Below are 16,702 nucleotides of genomic sequence, written 5' to 3'. Positions count from 1 at the left end.
CGTTACCTCAGTGACTCATGAAGGTAGGTTTACGTTACCTCAGTAACACATGAAGGTAGGTTTACGTTACCTCAGTGACACATGAAGGTAGGTTTACATTACCTCAGTGACACATGAAGGTAGGTTTACGTTACCTCAGTGACACATGAAGGTAGGTTTACGTTACCTCAGTGACACATGAAGGTAGGTTTACATTACCTCAGTGACACATGAAGGTAGGTTTACGTTACCTCAGTGACACATGAAGGTAGGTTTACGTTACCTCAGTGACACATGAAGGTAGGTTTACGTTACCTCAGTGACACATGAAGGTAGGTTTACGTTACCTCAGTGACACATGAAGGTAGGTTTACGTTACCTCAGTGACACATGAAGGTATAAACCTACCGAAGGGAAGTTCTGGGTTTCTAGTGAAATGTGAATGTTAAGTATCACATACATTATTGTGTATTTCACTAACCAGTCATCTGAGCTGAGGTCTCTCTTCTTCTTAGTCTTCACATCACAAATCTGTTAAGCTGAAATGATAATATCTGAATTCTGTGTTAAAAGACTTTAGGCAGAAATATTACGTACTTAGAAAGTATGATGTGATATCCAACCATATTCATTGCTTTGTGAAGAGTCATCAATAACCTGCAAATTGAGGAAAGGTGATAATGAAAGGGTTTTAGTAATCTTACCCAGTTTAACATTTTCATGGTTGACTTTCTCCACTTGTTTTTCTCTCTCTTCCAGTAGTCTGTCCTTCACTCCTGTCCTCTAGCTGACAGTCTTCTTCCTGCAGTAGAACTCTGAAGTTCTCTACTTGGCTGTTCGAGTCCTGCAGGTCCTTTCCCAGTGCATCCACTTGTCTCTTACTCTTCTCCACCTCTTTGGTACTTTGCCACTTCAATAAATGGAACACTAGTCACTTTAATAATTTTGAAATATTTTGCATTACTCATCTCATATGTATATACTGTATATTATACTACTGTGTCTTCTTCTATGGCGCTCTGACATCGCTCGTCCATATATTTATATATTCGTAATCCCATTCCTTTACTTGGATTTGTGTGTATTGGGTTGTTGTGAAATTGTTAAGATATTACTTGTTATTGCTGCACTGTCGGAGCTAGAAACACAAGAACTTCACTACACCTGCAATAACATCTGCTAAACACGTGTACGCGACCAATAACATCGGCTAAACACGTGTACGCGACCAATGACATCTGCTAAACACGTGTATGTGACCAATAACATCTGCTAAACACGTGTACGCGACCAATAACATCGGCTAAACACGTGTACGCGACCAATAACATCGGCTAAACACGTGTACGCGACCAATAACATCGGCTAAACACGTGTACGCGACCAATAACATCGGCTAAACACGTGTACGCGACCAATGACATCGGCTAAACACGTGTTCGCGACCAATGACATCGGCTAAACACGTGTACGCGACCAATGACATCTGCTAAACACGTGTACGCGACCAATAACATCTGCTAAACACGTGTACGCGACCAATAACATCGGCTAAACACGTGTATGTGACCAATAACATCTGCTAAACACGTGTACGCGACCAATAACATCGGCTAAACACGTGTACGCGACCAATAACATCGGCTAAACACGTGTACGCGACCAATAACATCTGCTAAACACGTGTATGTGACCAATAACATCTGCTAAACACGTGTACGCGACCAATAACATCGGCTAAACACGTGTACGCGACCAATGACATCGGCTAAACACGTGTTCGCGACCAATGACATCGGCTAAACACGTGTATGTGACCAATAACATCTGCTAAACACGTGTACGCGACCAATAACATCGGCTAAACACGTGTACGCGACCAATGACATCGGCTAAACACGTGTACGCGACCAATGACATCGGCTAAACACGTGTACGCGACCAATGACATCGGCTAAACACGTGTACGCGACCAATAACATCGGCTAAACACGTGTACGCGACCAATGACATTTGATATGATTTGATGGTGTTCTCCAGGACTCTCTATTTCTCTCTACTGTATCATCCAGTTGTGTGCCTGAATTTGCTTGATGTTCTCATTCAGTTACTGTGTGGTTTTCTCCAGTCTGCGCTCTGTGTCCTTCAGTACATTATTCCTCTCCTTCAGTGTTGAGTCCTTTTCTTTTAGGTTCTCTTCAAATTCCCTCAATGTCTTCCTCAACTCCTCTACTTGTCTGTCTTTGTCCTCTAGATTATTTTTTTACTGCTGAATGTCTGAATGCTTCTTCTTCTTCCCAGCTTCAATGCTGCGGGAGAGAGAGCAATTAACATTTATGATCAATTCTCTCATCTCTGAAAACTACAAATGTATACTGATTCATTTGTTTGACCAGAATTAAACTTCTCGCCACTAATTTTGTTCCACACTTTGATATTTGGAGTAATGACAAATTTGAAGTTATTGATTTCTAATTGATTTGCCAAAACATAATCATATTAATCAGTGTTGTAGTACTCCATGTCGGATACAGTTGTGCTCGGTCTTGACCAGCCGAGTAAAAAACTAATTTACCAGCTTGTCACACCCTGACCATAGTTTGCTTTGTATGTTTCTATGTTTTGGTTGGTCAGGGTGTGATCTGAGTGGGCATTCTATGTTGGATGTCTTGTTTGTCTATTTCTATGTCTGGCCTGATATGGTTCTCAATCAGAGGCAGGTGTTAGTCATTGTCTCTGATTGGGAACCATATTTAGGTAGCCTGGGTTTCACTGTGTGTTTGTGGGTGATTGTTCCTGTCTGTGTTTTGCACCAGATGGGACTGTTTTAGGTTTTCTCACGTTTGTTGTTTTTGTTAGTTATCTCATGTGTAGTGTCTTTATAAATTAAAGAACATGAACAACCACCACGCTGCATTTTGGTCCGCCTCTACTTCACCTAAAGAAAACCCTTACACAGCTTCCATTCAGTCAGCGCGTAAAACCACGTTGCCAGGCCAAATATATACACTCCTTTCTGGAAACATTAATATCTTGACAGCCTTTATATCTATTATAGACAGGGGTGCAACTTTGGTTTTAGAAGTGGAGGGGACATATATATATGTAAATCGGAAGTTTACATACACTTTAGCCAAATACATTTCAACTCAGTTTTTCACAATTCCTGACATTTAATCCTAGTAAAAAAGTCCCTGTCTTAGGTCAGTTAGGTTTAAGAATGTGAAATGTCAGAATAATAGTAGAGAGAAGGATTTATTTCAGCTTTTATTTCTTTCATCACATTCCCAGTTGGTCAGAAGTTTACATACACTCAATTAGTATTTGGTAGCATTGCCTTTAAATTGTTTAACTTGGGTCAAGCGTTTCGGGTAGCCTTCCACAAGCTTCTCACAATAAGTTGGATGAATTTTGGCCCATTCCTCCTGACAGAGCTGGTGTAACTGAGTCAGGTTTGTAGGCCTCCTTGCTCGTACACGCTTTTTCAGATCTGCCCACAAATTTTCTATAGGATTGAAGTCAGGGCTTTGTGATGGCCACTCCAATACCTTGACTTTGTTGTCCTTAAGCAATTTTGCCACAACTTTGGAAGTATGCTTGGGGTCCATTTGGAAGACCCATTTGCGACAAACCTTTCCATTGGTCACATACACATGGTTAGCAGATGTTAATGCGAGTGTAGCGAAATGCTTGTGCTTCTAGTTCTAACCGTGCAGTAATATGTAACAAGTAATCTAACAATTTCACAACAGCTACCTTATACACACAAGTGTAAAGGAATGAATAAGAATATGTACATAACAATATGTGGATGAGTGATGACCGAACGGCAGAGGCAAGATGCAGTAGATGGTATAGAGTACAGTATACTTATGAGGTGAGTAATGTAGGGTCTGTAAACATTATATAAAGTGGCACTGTTTAAAGTGACTAGTTATACATGTATTACATCCAATTGGTAATTATTAAGTGGCTAGAGATTTGAGTCAGTATGTTGGCAGCAGCCACTCAATGTTAGTGATGGCTGTTTAACAGTCTGATGGCCTTGAGATAGAAGCTGTTTTTCAGTCTCTCGGTCCCAGCTTTGTACTGTACTGACCTCGCCTTCTGGATGATAGTGGGGTGAACAGGCAGTGGCTCGGGTGGTTGTTGTCCTTGATGATCTTTTTGGCCTTCCTGTGACATCGGGTGGTGTAGGTCTCCTAGAGGGCGGGTAGTTTGCCCCCGGTGATGCGTTGTTCAGACCTCACTACCCTCTGGAGAGCCTTATGGTTGTGGGCGGTGCAGTTGCCGTACCAGTCGGTGATACAGCCCGACAGGATGCTCTGGATTGTGCATCTGTAAAAGTTTGTGAGTGTTTTTGGTGGCAAGCCAAATTTCTTCAGCCTCCTGAGGTTGAAGAGGAGCTGTTGCGCCTTCTTCACCATGCTGTCTGTGTGGGTAGGCCTTTTCAGTTTGTCCCTGATGTGTACGCCGAGGAACTTAAAACTTTACACCTTCAGAGTGAGGTGTTCTCTCATTTCTGTCTGGAAGTAGCTAACGATAGCAAGCAAGCTAGCCAACTTTAGCCAGTTAGCTTGGGTGCTTGGTTGGGGCAAGCACACATTTGGCAGGCAAGCTGCAGAAGGATGAGGAGGCTGCAATTCTCCATCGTTTAACACTGCAATTTTGACGGCAGAAAAAGAGAGGGTTTATCTAATGTTCCTTTGTTAGATTTTAGCTCATCTTGCTCTGGCTAGGATTTTCACAAATCCCTTAGTATACTTATAACTTACCATATCTAAGTGGACTGTACAAAACATTAGGAACACCTAAATGGGGGTACCGAGTCAATGTGCGGTGGTACAAGTTTGTTGAGGTAATTCGTACATGTCGGGAGGGGTAAAGTAAGTATGCATAAATAAATAATGAACAGTGAGTGAACAGCGAGCAGCTGTGTGTGGGGCGGGGGGGGGTCAATGCAAATAGTCTGGGTGGCCAGTTGATTAATTGTTCAGCAGTCTTATGGCTTGGGGGTAGAAGCTGTTAAGGAGCCTTTTGGTCCTAGACTTGGCGCTCCGGTACCGCTTGCTGTGTGGTAGCAGAGAGAACAATCTATGACTTGGGTGACTGGAGTCTTTGACAATTTTTTGGGCCTTCCTCTGACACCACCTAGTATATAGGTCCTGGTTGGCAGGAAGCTTGGCCCCGGAGATGTACTGGGCCGTAAGCTCTACCCTCTGTAACGCCTTACGGTCAGATGCCAAGCAGTTGCCATACAAGGCGGTGATGCAACCGGTCTGGATGCTCTCAATGGTGCAGCTGTAGAACTTTTTGAGGATCTAGGGACCCATGCCAAATCTTTTCAGTCTCCTGAGGGGGAATAAGTGCTGCCGTGCCATCTACACAACTTTCTTGGTTTGTTAGGACCATGATAGATTGTTGGTGATGTGGACAACAAGGAACTTGAAATTCTCAACCCGCTCCACTACAGCCTTGCCGATGTGAATGGGGGCATGTTCATCACTCCTTTTCCTGTAGTCCACGATCATCTCCTTTGTCTTGCTCACGTTGAGGAAGACATTGTTGTCCACCACACTGCCAGGTCTCTGACCTCCTCCCTATAGGCTCTCTCATCATTGTCAGTGATCAGGCCTACCACCGTTGTGTCGTCAGCAAACTTAACGATGGTGTTGGAGACGTGCTTGGACACGCAGTCATGGGTGAACAGAGAGTACAGGAGGAGTCTAAGCACACACCCCTGAGGGGCCCCCTTGTTGAAGATCAGCGTGGCAGATGTGTTGTTGCCTAACCCTACAACCTGGTGGCAGAGTGTCAGGAAGTCCAGGAGCCAGTTGCAGAGGGAGGTGTTTAGTCCCAGGGTGCTTAGCTTAGAAGCTTTGTGGGGACAATGTTGTTAAATGCTGAGCTGTAGTCAATGAACAGCATTCTCTCTTAGGTATTCATTTTGTCCAGGTGGGAGAGGGCCATATACCACACCCCCTCGGGCCTTATTGCTTAATTATATCATAGTGACTTACTATTAGTGGTTCTATGTCTCCCGAGCTATGCTATCTTCCCTGCAATAAAACTTATGTTTGCATCATTCCAACAACTATTCATCAGATTGTCTCTCTGTCAGGCACGCACACAAACATCTATTCCTCTTTCTCCACTCATTGTTTTCAAACAAGAGTGCTCTCATTCTTTTTCTCTCAAATACAGTGTAACGTCTTTCTTCTTCCTCTTCTGAGGAGGAGTAGTAGGAAGGATCGGAGGACCAATGTGCAGCGTGGTACACGTTCATGATGAATTTATTACACACAGAACACTAAAACAAAAATAACAAAGAGAATGACACGAAACGAAACAGTCCTGTCTGGTGACCTACACAAAGACAGAAAACAATCACCCACGAAACACAGGTGGGAAAAGGCTACCTAAGTATGATTCTCAATCAGAGACAACTAACGACACCTGCCTCTGATTGAGAACCATACCAGGCCAAACACAAAAACACCACATAGAAAAAGGAACATAGACAACCCACCCAACTCTCGCCCTGACTAAAACAAAGTGACATACAGACGACACAAACAAGATTATTTTTCCTCCCTGTTGTCTGGATTGGAAAGTGAAATACACTGATCTCCTCTTACCTCTAATGGTCTTCACATCCTCCACTTCAGATGATAAATGGTTTATTTAAGTCCATAATGACCCTCTATTCATGAAAAACTTACTGTACATGAGTATGTACAGACATACAATGCATTCAGAACGTTTTCATACCCTTTCACTTTTTCCACGTTACGTTACAGCCTCATTCTAAAATAGATTCAGTTGTTTTTCCCCCTCATTTTTAATCTACACACAATATCCCATAATGACTAAGCAGGTTTTTAGAAATGTTTGCAAATGCATAAAAAATATAAAAAGGAAATATCACATCAACATAAGTACTCAGACCTTTTACTCAGTACTTTGTTGAAGCATCTTTGGAAGCGATTGCAGCCTCAAGTCTTCTTGGGTATGATGCTACAAGCTTGGCACACCTGTATTTGTGAAGTTTCTCCTATTCTTCTCTGCAGATCCTCTCAAGCTCGGTCAGGTTGGATAGGGAGTGTCTCTGCACAGCTATTTTCAGGTCTCTCCAGAGATTTTCGTTTGGGTTCAAGTCCGGGCTCTGGCTGGGCCACTCTAGGACATTCAGAGACTTTACCCAAAGCCAGTCCTGCGTTGTCTTGGCTGTGTGCTTAGGATCATTTTCCTGTTGGAATGTGACCCTTTGCCCCAGTCTGAGGTCCTGAGCGCTCTGGAGCAGGTTATCATCAATGATCTCTCTGTAATTTGCTCTTTCCCTCAATCTTGACTAGTCTCCCAGTCTCTGATGCTGAACAACATCCCCACTGCATTATGGTGCCACCACCATGCTTCACCGTAGGGATGGTGCCAGGTTTCCTCCGTTCAGGCCAAAGAGTTCAATCTTGGTTTCATCATACCTTTCACCTTTACTTAGGTACTTCTCTTCTCAGGTAATTCTCTTCTCAGGTACCCCCCCCCCTCACTCTGTAAGTCAAGTATTAGTAATACTACTTAGTAATATTAGTAGTAGTAACAGGGTTCTCAAAGGATCTGGATAAATGACACCCCCCCACACACACGCACAGTAGCTTGTAGATAACATGAAGGGTGTTATTGGAGATTGCTTACATACAACCCGTTTATGTTGTTATTGAAGCTTATGTACAACTGTGAGATTCTCAGCAGCACTCAGTTACGGTCAAACTGGGCCCCCTGCGCAACAGAAGAGCACATTAGCCCTGTAACTCTAAGCCAAAACAGTTGTAACACACATACACACCGAATGGACAGCTCCACCCTCTGTCCATCTTGACAAATGACACCGATGTAAAAAAAAATCTGTAATACAAGTACCATGGTTGTTAGATAATGTAAGCCTTTATTGAATACATGTAGATCCCAGTTTAACCTAAACCTCTTTAGACTTTAGACATGGCACATGTTAACGTTCCCTCATCAAGATAAACTACATCAAGGACAGGTATTTAGTAAATGGTTTAACACACACCTCTATCTACGTATTGTCTATAGCAGGGCTATTCCAACCTGGGCCTAAAGGACTAGTAACTTCAGCACTGCTGGTTTTCATCCCTCCCTCCTCTGATCAGGGACTGATTCAGACTTGGTCAATGGATTCTCTGGCTGATCAAATACAATCTTGTTCTTTCAGGGTCTAGACTGGGTGAGAAGAGGGAGAGAGAAGGAGAGAAACCTAGCAGTACTGTGGAGGGACCTGGAGGGCCTGGAGTTGAATAGTCCTGGTCTATAGCATGTCTGTAGCTACGTATAGTACAGTCCTCTCACCACTGGCATGCCCGTCACAACTACCCAGAAGTCAACTCAGAAGAAGGGACAGACACCTGCCCACAGAACAACCTAACAACAAGGACCTCACCAGAATGATACATTCACCTTTGACCCAGATTAACATAGCAGCTCCTCCACAGAAGAACAGCAGCAGGGATGTAGTGGAGTGGAAACAAACGTTAAAAAAATGTTGTTTATTATGTTGTTAGCACACCTGGCTATTACACTAATTAGCATGGTTAGCATTGGTGCTTACGTTACTCGATCCTCTACGCCTGTCATCTCGGCCGGCATTCAACGTATAGCCACCTTTATATATTTTTTACCACTACATCCCTGTAAGCAGAGACACGAAAACAGCACAGCAACAGAAATACTTTAGTAGCACACATGCAAAGTTTCCTATTTTAACAGAGGTGTAGTTTTAGGGCTCTATTCAATCAGATCCGCGTAGCGGTTGTTTTGGCGGAGGTGGAACTGCGTTAGAGCTGTCAAATCCACAAGCGGCTCCTGGCATTATACCTAAAGAGGACATTGCCATTGGCTGCAAGGAGTCGCATTAACGTAAATCCTATGCAGCCTTGTTTAGAAATTGGAACACAGGAATTTTAGATGTAATCTACACATCAATTAGGCTGACAGAAATCCTCATTTTGAATTCATGATTTTTCATTCTGAGCATAATTATTTCTGTATAGCCTATACTTTCTCGTTCGGAACTTCCAACTCTGATCGCAAAAGAGCAGTGGATGTTTTGATGCTGCCAAAACGTCCACTATGCTGGTGTCTGCTGTCTCCAGTTAACATTTGATCTGATTGAATCTAGGCCTTAGATCTAGGCCTTAGAGTTTGTTTCACACAGAATGATGTGAGGAGGGATAGATGGCTGCAAATTATGCAGTTGGACGAGCTGACAGACACAGAAACTCATTAACAAACCAATCAGACACTTCAGTGAGTCAAATCAACTCGTCAATATCGACCCCAACCCATGGTTTTGAATGTATACATTATAATAAACACACACACACACCCGATATCATACACACACACATGCACACACATATTGTACATCTACACAAACTATCCATTCCTGGTCAAAAGCAAAAGCATGCACTGCAACACTGCCAACATACTCCTGCAGTTCCCCCACAAACTATACATTTAGATAACCGTATGGATACCTAGAAAGTAATCCATGTAAACAAGTCAAATGGGTGAAATATCCCTTCAACATGACAAGCCGGAATCCTTCATTGACACTTCTCTAGTTCGGATTCTATCCTTACAGAATCAATATTTTGTAACATAGTAAAACTATGGCACCTAGGCTGACTAAAGAACGTATCTTATCACCTATCTTGTGTTCACGTCCGACCCATAGCACTGAGGGTAGCAGCAATATGTACCTTTGATTAAACTCAGGCTACGTTTACAATCAACCTGGTCTCAGAGCATTTTGTATTATTCTGTACGTAAATCTGAATACACTATGTTACGTTTTCTATGGTATGTATTCATTTGTGGATGACCATCACCCATTTCATATGATATGTTACGAATTATAGCTAGCTGGCTAACATTAGCTAGGCTAGGAGTTAGGGTTGGGTGTTAGGGTTAAGTTTAGAGGTTAAAGGGTTAAGGTATCAGGAATCAAGGTAAGACCCAGATGCAGACTGTCGAAGTAACACTTTATTGTAGCAACTGGGCAGGCAAGACAGGTCAAGATAGGCAGGGGTCGAAAATCCAGGGTAAGGCAAAGGTACAGGACGGCAGGCTCAGGGCCAGGCAGAGAGGTCAGGAGAGTGGGTACAGGGTCAGGACAGGCAATGGTCAAAAGCGGGAGGACTAGCATGGTCGTTGTTAGATATTACTGACTGGACCGAACTAGAAGCTCAAGCATTTCGCTACACTCGCATTAACATCTGTTAACCATTGTGACCAATAACATGTGATTTGATTTGATTTAGCAACGAGAGGCTGGGAAACGATAGGAGCTGACAGGAAAAAACCGCTGGTAAGCTTGAACAAACAAGACGAACTGGTAACAATCCGACAGAGAACACAGGTATAAATACACAGGGGATAATAGATTGGCGACACCTGGAGGGGGGTGGAGACAAGCACAAGGACAGGTGAAACAGATCAGGATAGAAACAGGGCGTGACTTAAGGTTAGGATTAGGGGAAGGGTTAGCTAACATGCAAAAGAATTGCAAAGTAGCTAAAAAAAATTGTAGTTGAAAAGTTGCTAATTAGCTAAAGTTGTCTGTAATGAGATTGAAACTCGCTACCTTTGGGTTTCTAGACGTTTGTGTTATATGCCAACCCATCCACCCCGATGAACCACCCTACTTTAGTTTTTGCCTTAAAACGTATTATGGCTACAGGGGCAGTATTGAGTAGCTTGGATGAAATATATGTACAGTGCCTTGCGAAAGTATTCGGCCCCCTTGAACTTTGCAACCTTTTGCCACATTTCAGGCTTCAAACATAAAGATATAAAACTGTATTTTTTTGTGAAGAATCAACAACAAGTGGGACACAATCATGAAGTGGAACGACATTTATTGGATATTTCAAATTCTTTTAACAAATCAAAAACTGAAAAATTGGGCGTGCAAAATTATTCAGCCCCTTTACTTTCAGTGCAGCAAACTCTCTCCAGAAGTTCAGTGAGGATCTCTGAATGATCCAATGTTGACCTAAATGACTAATGATGATAAATACAATCCACCTGTGTGTAATCAAGTCTCCGTATAAATGCACCTGCACTGTGATAGACTCAGAGGTCCGTTAAAAGCGCAGAGAGCATCATGAAGAACAAGGAACACACCAGGCAGGTCCGAGATACTGTTGTGAAGAAGTTTAAAGCTGGATTTGGATACAAAAAGATTTCCCAAGCTTTAAACATCCCAAGGAGCACTGTGCAAGCGATAATATTGAAATGGAAGGAGTATCAGACCACTGCAAATCTACCAAGACCTGGCCGTCCCTCTAAACTTTCAGCTCATACAAGGAGAAGACTGATCAGAGATGCAGCCAAGAGGCCCATGATCACTCTGGATGAACTGCAGAGATCTACAGCTGAGGTGGGAGACTCTGTCCATAGGACAGCAATCAGTCGTATATTGCACAAATCTGGCCTTTATGGAAGAGTGGCAAGAAGAAAGCCATTTCTTAAAGATATCCATAAAAAGTGTAGTTTAAAGTTTGCCACAAGCCACCTGGGAGACACACCAAACATGTGGAAGAAGGTGCTCTGGTCAGATGAAACCAAAATTGAACTTTTTGACAACAATGCAAAACGTTATGTTTGGCGTAAAAGCAACACAGCTCATCACCCTGAACACACCATCCCCACTGTCGAACATGGTGGTGGCAGCATCATGGTTTGGGCCTGCTTTTCTTCAGCAGGGACAGGGAAGATGGTTAAAATTGATGGGAAGATGGATGGAGCCAAATACAGGACCATTCTGGAAGAAAACCTGATCGAGTCTGCAAAAGACCTGAGACTGGGACGGAGATTTGTCTTCCAACAAGACAATGATCCAAAACATAAAGCAAAATCTACAATGGAATGGTTCAAAAATAAACATTTCCAGGTGTTAGAATGGCCAAGTCAAAGTCCAGACCTGAATCCAATCGAGAATCTGTGGAAAGAACTGAAAACTGCTTTTCACAAATGCTCTCCATCCAACCTCACTGAGCTCAGGCTGTTTTGCAAGGAGGAATGGGAAAAAAGTTCAGTCTCTCGATGTGCAAAACTGATAGAGACATACCCCAAGCGACTTACAGCTGTAATCGCAGCAAAAGGTGGCGCTACAAAGTATTAACTTAAGGGGGCTGAATAATTTTGCACTCCCAATTTTTCAGTTTTTGATTTGTTAAAAAAGTTTGAAATATCCAATAAATGTCGTTCCACTTCATGATTGTATCCCACTTGTTGTTGATTCTTCACAAAAAAAAAACAGTTTTATATCTTTATGTTTGAAGCCTGAAATGTGGCAAAAGGTCGCAAAGTTCAAGGGGGCCGAATACTTTCGCAAGGCACTGTATATATAATATATGCATATTATTATTAGTATTGGATAGAAAACACTCTGAAGTTTCTAAAACTGTTTGAATGATGTATGTGAGTACAACAGAACTCATATGGCAGGCAAAACCCCGAGAAGAAATCCAAACAAGGAAGTGGAAAATCTGAGGTTGGACGATTTTCAACCCAGCCCCTATTGAATACACAGTGGGGTATGGATAAAGTTGCACTTCCTAGGGCTTCCACTAGATGTCAACCGTCTTTAGAAACTTGAACGAGGCTTCTACTGTGTGTGGAGGGGAGCTCTTTGAGTCAGTTATCTGGCAGAGAGCCAGGTCCTGGTCATGCGCATTTCACATGATTAGCGACCTGCGTTCCATTGCTTCTCTACAGACATAGGAATTCTCCTGTTGGAACATTATTGAACTTTTATGATAAAAACATCCTAAAGATTGATTCTATACTCAGTTTGACAAGTTTCTTCAACCTGTAATATAACTTTTTAAAGTTTTCGTCCGACGTTCAGATGGACCTGCACAAGCGTTTGGATTTTCGTACTAAACGCGCTAACAAAAGTAGCTCCTTGAACATAAATAATGGACATTATCGAACAAATCAAGCATTTATTGTGGAACTAGGATTCCTAGGAGTGCATTCTGATGAAGATCGTCAAAGGTAAGGGAATATTTATAATGTGAATTCTGAATTCTGATTTCTGTTTACTTTATTTTCTAATCATTTGTGGTGCTTTCGCTGTAAAGCCTATTTGAAATCGGACACTGTGGTGGGATTAACAACAAGATTACCATTAAAACGGTATAAGATGCATGTATGTTTGAGGAATTTTAATGATGAGATGTTTTGAATTTGGCGCCCTGCACTTTCACTGGCTGTTGTCATATCGATCCCGTTAACGGGATTGCAGCCCTAAGAAGTAAGTAACCATCGGTCTTATGTAACCAAACGTGACATATCATACTAAATCAACATATCATACTAATTTGAGTGTCCCAGATTTACGTTTACCATGTTAGGTCTAGTCTATGAGACCAGGCTGCTACAATGGCTTTTTCATATATCATCCCGTTAAAATCCACCTGCTTTCTGCTTAAACACATAGTTTAATGTTATATCAACTCAGCAACAAATAACCTAAACACGCATAAGCAGATATTACTTTTCTGTTTATGGATTTAAATTAGGTCACACACCAACACACACACACACACACACACACACACACACACACACACACACACACATTAGAGCGAAGAAGAGAAGAACTACTAGAGCGATTTCCAGCAGAGTTTCATAAGAGAGAAAGGTTGGAGGGAACGAGGCACGACATTTGAGAAAGGCCATCGAGTTTTGTAGAGGGTAAGCTACCGTATGAGACAGGCAGCATGGCAGAGAGAGGGAAGGATAGAGGGTTGGAGAGAGAATCACAACAGAAAGAAAGAGAGAGAGCAAGGTAAGGAGAGAGAGAGAGACAATGCGAGAAAGATAAATGGAAAGACAGAGAGAGACAGAGAGTGAGAGAGACAGAGAGAGAGAGAGACAGAGAGAGAGAGAGAGAGATTGAGAGAGAGAGAGACAGAGACAGAGAGAGACAGAGAGAGAGAGAGACAGAGAGAGAGAGAGAGAGAGAGAGAGAGAGAGAGAGAGAGACAGAGACAGAGAGAGACAGAGAGTGAGAGAGACAGACAGAGAGAGAGAGAGACAGAGAGAGAGAGAGAGAGATTGAGAGAGAGAGAGACAGAGACAGAGAGAGACAGAGAGTGAGAGAGACAGAGAGAGAGACAGAGACAGAGAGAGAGAGAGACAGAGAGTGAGAGAGACAGAGAGAGAGAGAGACAGAGTTAGGGATACAGGTAAAGACAAAGAAAGAGTTAAACAGATACAAAGAAATGGAGAAGAAGCTATCGCTAGCAGCTCAGAGGTTTCTTACTGAATAAATTCCTTTTGACAGAGACCCACAGCAACAGAGAACAAAGCCCTAAGCTGTCCCACAACACACACACACACAGTTTTCTTTAGAAATGTAGCTGCTGAATTTGCTGTAACTTTTGACGACACTAAAAGCTATTTCTTACTATTTCTATGGAGCAAATGGAGCTGGAGTTGCAAAAGGCTTGAACAAACATCACGAATAACTGACTATTTTGAAAGGAGAAATCACGCCCCACTCTCAAGTGTACAGCACTTCTTGGCATTTTGGTTTGAAGTACAAGATAGCACAGCAGCGGCACAATAAATGACATTATTACATTATTGAGAGACAAATTAACAAACAAACAAGCAAACAAATGAATGCCCATATTTTACAGTCAAATCTGAACTGAAGACAGAGTACAGTCTGTGAGTGATTGGTGGTGCAGCCTTTTACACACGTGTGTTCCATGTGGCAACCATTGGTGTTTCTCTATTTCCTTATTTGAACATGCTGTAACAAGGCCTACATAACACTGTCTTAAAACAAAGACAGTACATGTCAGCTTATGACAACCAACTTTGTACTGTTACGGTGTGTACTATTGTTTAGCTTAGCTAATTGGCTAAGCATGAAGCTGGCCAGATAGCATACTTGAATGCCAGCCCGGATATGTAGTCCTTATGACAGCATGTTCAACAAAAGCCTAACAGGCACATGAGTGAAGGCTGCTGGGTAGTGTAGTTCTACATCAGGACATTGCCGCGTGTGTCAGGCAGCCGTAGCCCCACCAGTCCTCCTCCCACCAGTACAGTCGACGCCAGCAGGATGGGGATGGCCTTAGTGATGCCAACCAGAGAGCCGAAGATCAGGTTCCCCAGCACAGCTGCCAGCTTACACATGGCATTACAGAAGCCAAAGCCTGTACCCCTGGAGAGGAGAGGAGGAGAGAGTCAGGATACGTGTGTGTGTGTGTGTGTGTGTGTGTGTGTGTGTGTGTGTGTGTGTGTGTGTGTGTGTGTGTGTGTGTGTCTTCTATCCACCTCCTGTCTGTAGGGTAAAGCTCAGCAGTGACTACATCCAGGGAGTTCCAGGCTGATATACTGAGGCCGTTATAGAGACACAGCATGAAGATCATCATAGACTCACTGGTACCAAACCACAGGAAGAAACAACTGATGCCTGACAGCACCATGGAGCCCCCTGAAGGACAAAACATGCTATTACACACAATGTCAAACTCCAATGGGGTAGTCATGCAATTGAAACTCTGTCTGAATTCCAAAGACATACTCTGTATGAAGTAGAATTTCAAAAACGTGTGTACAATTGAAACAGTCCTACCCAGCATGCTCAGGCGCCCTATCTTATCCATGAGGAGGGCGGAGACTATGTTGCCGGGCAACACGGCGAGCGTCCCCAGGAAGTTGACAAAGTAGACCCAGTAGGCGCTGTAGTCGTCATCGAAAGTCATCTGACAGCCCGTTTTGTTGTGATGAAATGAACTGTTGATTACCCTCGACCCAACCAGCTTAGAATCGTCAATATCTGGAGAGAAAGACATGGAGACGAACAGAGAATGAAGAGAACTAATTTGACTCCTTTCTGTGCTTTTTGTCTGGCAGGTGGATTTTGTTGCTGTGGTTGAACCCGCTGTGGTTGAACCCGCGGCAGGTAGCCTGGCTGGTAGGAGCGTTGGGCCAGTAACTGAATGGTTGCTGGATCGAATCCCCGAGCTGACAAGGTAAAAGTCTGACGTTCTGCCCCTGAGCAAGGCAGTTAACCCACTGTTCCCTGGATGCTGTGGATGTTGATTAAGGCAGCCCCCCCGCACCTCACTGTGTCAAACGGGTTGAGTCAAATGCGGAAGACACATTTCAGTTGAATGCATCCAGTTGTACAACTGACTAGGTATCCCCATTTCATAAGGAAAGTCACTAGGCCGGCCTATAACTATTTTATTAACTCGTGTTTGCCCCCTATCATTCACAAATGGTATCACCCTGCCTCTTTGCCTCAATAACTTCTCTTGATGAAGGGAATGGTGAACAGGGGGTGGGAGGGGGGTCAAAAACATGGTCCATCAGCAAAAACATCCCAGGTCTTTTAGGGATAACTACGTAACTCCCCTCGGATCGAAAAAACTATTAATACACATAACAGAGACAAAGGCAGCAAACACTCTGCCCTCGCTTTACTTCTCTCCCCTCTCCCTCCATTACCACACCCTCCCTCCCCCATTCCTCTCGCTTTGGCCTCTGCTCCAAGGAGGAGTGTCACTGCTAGAGGCAGTAAGACTACATTTCCCATGTGGCTTTTGCACCAAGCTGAACACGCCCAAATTGTTTTCATGTTCAGCTGTTTCCTAAAGGCTGAGGGGGGAAG

At 43.1% G+C, this 16,702-nt stretch overlaps 1 protein-coding gene across 1 annotated transcript in view; it reads right to left on the bottom strand.

Annotated features, from left to right (window-relative positions):
- Nucleotides 1–14,179: 14,179 nt before the first annotated feature.
- The window catches only part of LOC112230803 (synaptic vesicle glycoprotein 2C-like), a 76,010-nt gene continuing 73,487 nt past the window's right edge, over nucleotides 14,180–16,702 (bottom strand). Inside the window, exons 11-13 of the mRNA XM_042311386.1 lie at nucleotides 15,662–15,865; nucleotides 15,361–15,520; nucleotides 14,180–15,247 (exon numbers count right to left, since the gene is read on the bottom strand). Of these exons, the coding sequence (XP_042167320.1) occupies nucleotides 15,064–15,247; nucleotides 15,361–15,520; nucleotides 15,662–15,865 (548 nt within the window). The 3' untranslated portion in view covers nucleotides 14,180–15,063. The remainder of the gene's footprint in view (nucleotides 15,248–15,360; nucleotides 15,521–15,661; nucleotides 15,866–16,702) is intronic.

This window comes from Oncorhynchus tshawytscha, linkage group LG33 (assembly GCF_018296145.1).
Source record: "Oncorhynchus tshawytscha isolate Ot180627B linkage group LG33, Otsh_v2.0, whole genome shotgun sequence".
Lineage (NCBI taxonomy): Eukaryota > Metazoa > Chordata > Actinopteri > Salmoniformes > Salmonidae > Oncorhynchus > Oncorhynchus tshawytscha.
The sequence above is the reverse complement of the archived record's forward strand: the minus strand, read 5'-3'. Positions and strand labels throughout refer to the sequence as shown.